At 34.9% G+C, this 5,930-nt stretch overlaps 1 protein-coding gene across 2 annotated transcripts in view; it reads right to left on the reverse strand.

Annotated features, from left to right (window-relative positions):
* Nucleotides 1–4,395, reverse strand: part of LOC115891903 (nuclear receptor-binding protein homolog) — a 113,765-nt gene extending 109,370 nt beyond the window's left edge. For both annotated transcript variants that reach the window (XM_030912502.1, XM_030912501.1), the window contains exon 1: nucleotides 3,793–4,395. In XM_030912502.1, the coding sequence (XP_030768362.1) occupies nucleotides 3,793–3,918 (126 nt within the window). In that variant the 5' untranslated portion in view covers nucleotides 3,919–4,395. The remainder of the gene's footprint in view (nucleotides 1–3,792) is intronic.
* Between the last annotated feature and the right edge of the window lie 1,535 nt (nucleotides 4,396–5,930).

A 5,930-nucleotide genomic window follows, 5' to 3' on the forward strand; every position in this document is an offset into this window, starting at 1 on the left:
GTCAATTTAGTGTTTCCCATTCGCTTAAAATGAACACAACACACAATATACACGGGTCAGCATGAAAAATCAAAAACGTTATGACACCTTAAATTTTTTATATTTTTTAAAGTCGAAGAACTTTTGTTCTAGTTAACCGATTTTTTTGACTTTTTAGCCTCTATAACTTTTACTTTTCAGAGAAAAAAAAATACTATAAACTATGTCCAGTTGACTTTAAAACACTGTTTATACGTCTCCTCTCATTTCATAACCTCTAGTGCTGCCAAAAATGCTTTTCTTTTCAAAATCGTTACGGAATTCAATCTATTTTAAAATATATGGCGCCCCAAATAATACAGAGCGATCAACAATGACTGCAATAGTTGAATATTCTGATTTTGCGCGGCTTATTGGTTGGCAACACGTTGATGACGGCGCTCTGGTTGTGTGGGCAAAAACGTTACAACAATTACACGAGACATGTACAGGGTGGACCATTTTGGTTGTTTCTATAGGGTATCTAGGAAACCGTGAGAAAATTTCAAATTTTGATACTGCAGTCTCGGGTTCTTTTTTTGAAAAAATCACAATGCCGCAAACGGATCGTGGCTATCTTGATCGGTTTCGAAGCTACAAGAGGATTCTCAAATTTTGTACTTTTTGAAGATGTTCGATAGTTTGTTTATTTCAACAACTACGCAAAAATTAATTAAACATTCCAAAGGCACTTTTCTGCGTAGAATGCAGTGGCGTAGTCAGACTTTTTTCGAGAAAAATATTTTTTTAGATATTAACTATACTTATGTTTTTTTAAATACAACCCACTGTATATTTTTAAATTTCCTGATTCAGTTTGGCATGGGCTTCTCGAAAATATATAACACTATACATATATTTATTTTCACTATTAACTTTAAAATTCCAATTTATTTAAAGATATCGACTTTCCTCTTGGTAGGTCATGCCGAGTATTAAAGGAAACAAGAAACAAGTGAATATTTACTTTCAAATTAATCCATGTATTAGCAATTAAATAAATTCGAACAATACGAAGCAAATAAAAATAAGTGTGACTGAAACAAAAGAACATATTTTAATACAAACTCAACAGGTTACTTAAATTGGGCTTATAGAACAAAACTATCTTGTAACTTTTCTAATGTTCTATTTGAATTTCGATAAATTTCGTTTTTCAGAAAGCCCCAGAGAAAGAAATCCAAGGGAGTGATATCAGGTGACCTAGGTGGCTAGGATTAATCTACTTTCTGACATTTTAAAAATGGCCGAGTTTGGTTGCTCGCGCTCAAAATACCGCTCAAAATATAAATCAGCTGCCATTTGCTTATGTTTGTTAGACTCAATATAACATTCTAACATATTATATTTCTCAAAATTTTCAAATTTACTAATTTTTTTATTATTTAAAATACACACACTTCAATCTGTTGAAATGAAATGTCCCGCATCCATCAAAGGTATGTCCCGATCACCATGACAACCGTTTACTTTGTTACTCGGCGCGGCCTACTACTAACTGGATATTTCAAGAAAAATTTGAAATGTTGAGGTTAATAGTGAAAATAAATATAGAGTGTTATATATTTTCGAGAAGCCCATGCCAAGCCGAATCAGGAAATTTAAAAATATACTTACCGGGGGTTCTATTTAAAAAAAACAGAAATAGTTAATATCTAAAAAATATTTTTTCGAGGAAAGTCTGACTACGCCACTGCATTCTACACAGGAATGTGCCTTTGGAATGTAGAATTCATTTTTGCGTAGTTGGCTGAAATAAACAAACTATCGAACATCTTCAAATAGTACAAAATTTGAGAATCCTCATGCAGCTTCGAAACCGATCAAGACAGCCACGATCCGTTTGCGGCATTGTGATTTTTTCAAAAAAAGAACCGGAGACTGCAGTATCAAAATTTGAATATTTCTTACGGTTTCCTAGATACCCTATAGAAACAACCAAAATGGTCCACCCTGTACAAGCCTTAAGCTAATAACGACTCCGAAATTCAGCACAGAATTAGCAGCGCCTCAAGACGTAACCACCGTGATTACGCTCAAGAGCGTTCTGGAAATTAAAAGACAGGGTTTTTACATACTTGATTTGAGCACAAAAACGAATCTTGCAGTGTACCGAGCAGAGAATTGTAAACTCAGTTAAAAACGACAATCAAAAAGGAAAGAGGCAACAAAGTAATAAGATTTTTGAATGTCCGGAGTGCGGAAGAGAGAACATCACGTATCGGGCTTTTTAGTGACAGAGAAGATTATGAAAGAAAACGCCTTGCGTGACCATCTTCTGATGCGCGACACATACTCGTCAGTGAGTAATGAGAGTAAGCAAGTAATTACAATAGGCTTATTCTACTGATAATATTTTAGCAGAAATAATAAAATTATATTAGGTAGTGGCAATATATCATCTAAGATCATTTTTTTTACAAGAAATAGCAATTCTTTGGTTTAACTGAAAGATAAGAGATCAAATCATACATTTTTTTATAGATTTTGATAAGAGAAAACAATTGTTCACTTATTACCTGATAAGGACAATCATTACATATCGTCCAGTTGGCTTGGAAATGACGATCGATGACATTTCTCATATAATTTTACATATAAAATAACAGCGACCTTCATTTCATAGCCACCGCCGACGCCGTTTTTATTCGATCATACGGTACAAATACCATATACCTACTTTTATAAATTGAAAATGAATTTAGCAAAAACTAATGCACAACGAACTAGTAGACAGACAGAAAATACATTCTAATAAATAACATAACACTGGAAATAGTAGAAGAATATATATATTTGGAACAAGTGATGTATAGCTCGGGATCTCTACTACCAGAAATCATCAGAAGAATTAAGATAGTATGGAAGAAACTCAATCATATTCAAATCTAGAATATCACTTTATCTAAAGAAGAAAACAGTCAGCCAATGTGTACTACCTATGTATGCGAAACCTGGACAGTTAAAACGGACATTATAAGGAAACTGCAGGTCGTACAACGCTCAATGGAACGAAATACGCTGGGAATAACCAAGAGAGACAGTAAAAGAATAGTGTGGATACGACAAAAGACCCAGGTATAGATGTCATCCACAGAATCAAATCCCCCAAGTGGCAATGGGTAGGACACTTGGCAAGAAGAACGTACAAGAGATGGACCACAAAAATTACAACATGGTACCTACGAGGAATTAAGAAGAAGACCAAACCTGAGATTGGGTCAAACGGTCAAACCTTGGCAAATACTGTCAAAAATATATATAAATTTCAAGCCTTAATAACTATAAATGAATAAAACTACACTCTAACAACTTGGGAAGTCTTGAAAAGCATTAAAAAGGTAAACGAACTCGATTTAAACTACAGACCGATATCACACACGTAAAAAGCGTGGGGTTATCGGAGCAGGCCTGCAACTTTAGTAGGCCCCGGCACTTTTTTCGTTTTATCTCGTCCGGCGGCGTCGAAATCGTAGGCGCCAGTGCAAAACTTCCGACGAATCGATAAACGTGACGTCAAAGAGGCACATGCGGCCCGTATCGAGGGGCGAAAAGGCCGCAAGGAATTAAAATCTTGCGACCGGGGGACAAAATGGATGCCGGCTGCTAACTTGACTGAGGTTAGATCGAAGAAAACAAATGACTCTTCTGCTCTCTTCACCCCGATTGACGTGACAGGCAACATGGATGCCGGGTGGTTTGAAAAAAGGTTATAAAATGCATCTGTTGCACGGAAAAACGTTGAAAAAATAGGGAAAATGAATAAAGACTCACCTCTTCTCGCCTTTTTAGCCATCTTCCGCAAGGACTTTCCTCCAGGATCTCGCTTTCGTCCTCCGAATCGTCTCCGCTCTCCCGATTCAACCTGTGGTCGTCGTTGTTCATTAGTGATCCCGACATTATACTGGTGTCTTGATTAAACTAATCCTATCCCGTAAGAGCACTGGTATTGTCGAAAAAAACGTATCCGTCAGCTTGAATGAACGGTATTCCATTAGGGCATTACTTCCTCATTACCCTGATGTTCCTATATGCACAGAAGTGGGAAACAGTTCCTGTATTATAAATAGCACTGGTTGTTATAAATATTATTATCAAACACACTGTACGCAGAGTCAAGTAGACTATCGATGCATTTCAGGCCACTACCGCACACAAAAAATATCAACAATCAGTCTGTGTAGGAATAACAACTGAACTGTGTTGTTTCACGACGAAAGTTCGTAGGCAAACACGGCACAACTAAACACAAGTTTATAGTAAACGGACTGGAAGTGTATTAATGAACATCCAAAGCACGGAATAATGATTATACTGTCTGCTGGCAATCGACTCGAGGACCGGAGTTCGCAGCCTTGCTTTACCTGCCGCTGTCGTTGTCAGGCATCCGCGCAGATCGTATTTTGTATTTTGGATCCGTTTCGACATTTCGACCGCGGCGCCATCTGTCGGGAAAATGGCGAACTAAATGTCACGCCCTGTAAATTTTCGAAATGGAGTTTCGTTTACCGAAATACTAAAAACTGAAAAACAACATAGATTTTGATAATTATATTTATTGACTTGAACTTAAATTACTTTTCAAATTAGTATACAACTCTGTATCGAACGTTTTAATCAGTTTTTGCGAGTTTTAAATAATTTTTTCAATTTTTCTTTGTATGATGTAGAAAAAACGACGTCGCGCTGGCTTTTGACACGACCATATCGATGATATCTCCTGTCGATCAGCACTCCGAATGTCGTTTAACCCCTTTAATACAAATTACGCAAATACCGTATGATCGAAAAAAAAGGCGTCAGCGATGGTTATGAAATCACAGGTTACTGTGACGACTTTTTTTCCTCGTTCCTTATATTGAAATTAAAAGAAATAATCAAATTACGACAATCCAAAAATAAAAGTACGATGGGAAAAAAAGACGTTACAGTGGCTTGATTATTAGAACTGTTAGTTTAAAATAGATTATTGTTTCACAAATTTTAACGTCACTTCTTAATAAAATTAATAGAGATCGACCCGAAAGAAATGATAAATAATTTTATTTTCAAAGGTTACTATAACACCTTTTCTTCGATAATATGGTAAAAAATATGAAAAATTCAACAGAATTACTTATAAAATAATTTTATTTATATTACAATATTTACAAGTTACAAACACAATTGAAAATTATAAATAACTTTCAAATTTACATAAAAATATCACAAAATAATTCCTTATTCTGTGAAAATACCATAATAAAAAAAACGGCGTCCCGGTAGGCTTGGAACGACGATCGATGACTTTCACCATATAAGTTTAACAATCATTATTTCCAAACCAAACCTGACGCCGTTTTTTTCCTCAAATCGTAAGTTACAGTTAATAATTTTGTTCTTGATTTTGAGCAAAAGAATAGCTAAAGTAAGGGAATGGCAATTGATAGACTTAAATAAAAAATAATAAGTTAATAAGTATTCCTACCACTGAGCAAAAAGACTAAGGAGGGACTAAAAAGCCTATTTTTATATTCATATATTACAGAAGAAATCGGTATCAGAATTTGAGTTGATTTTTTTGGCATTTCTAAGCATACTTTACGTTAATTTTTGTTTATTTTATAACTGGTTTTGTGCAAAGTATCTAAGACTGGAGAGACATTGTGTCAGGTCATGAATTCGGGCCAGATTATTGTGAATAATATTAGAAACTTCAAAAATAATTATTTGTGCTTACTACTTATCAAAAACAATTAGAAAACGTCAATTTAACCGGGTTATTCCAGTAGCGTGCCCATTTTTTTGTTATTAAATAATTAAGTTAAATTATTTATTTTTATCAGAAGTACCGTATGATCGAATAAAAACGGCGTCAGCGATGGCTATGAAATGACGGCTGATGACATTTCCCATATAATTTTACATATAAA

The sequence above is a fragment of the Sitophilus oryzae genome, unplaced genomic scaffold (assembly GCF_002938485.1).
Source record: "Sitophilus oryzae breed Bouriz unplaced genomic scaffold, Soryzae_2.0 scaffold_119_pilon_pilon, whole genome shotgun sequence".
Lineage (NCBI taxonomy): Eukaryota > Metazoa > Arthropoda > Insecta > Coleoptera > Curculionidae > Sitophilus > Sitophilus oryzae.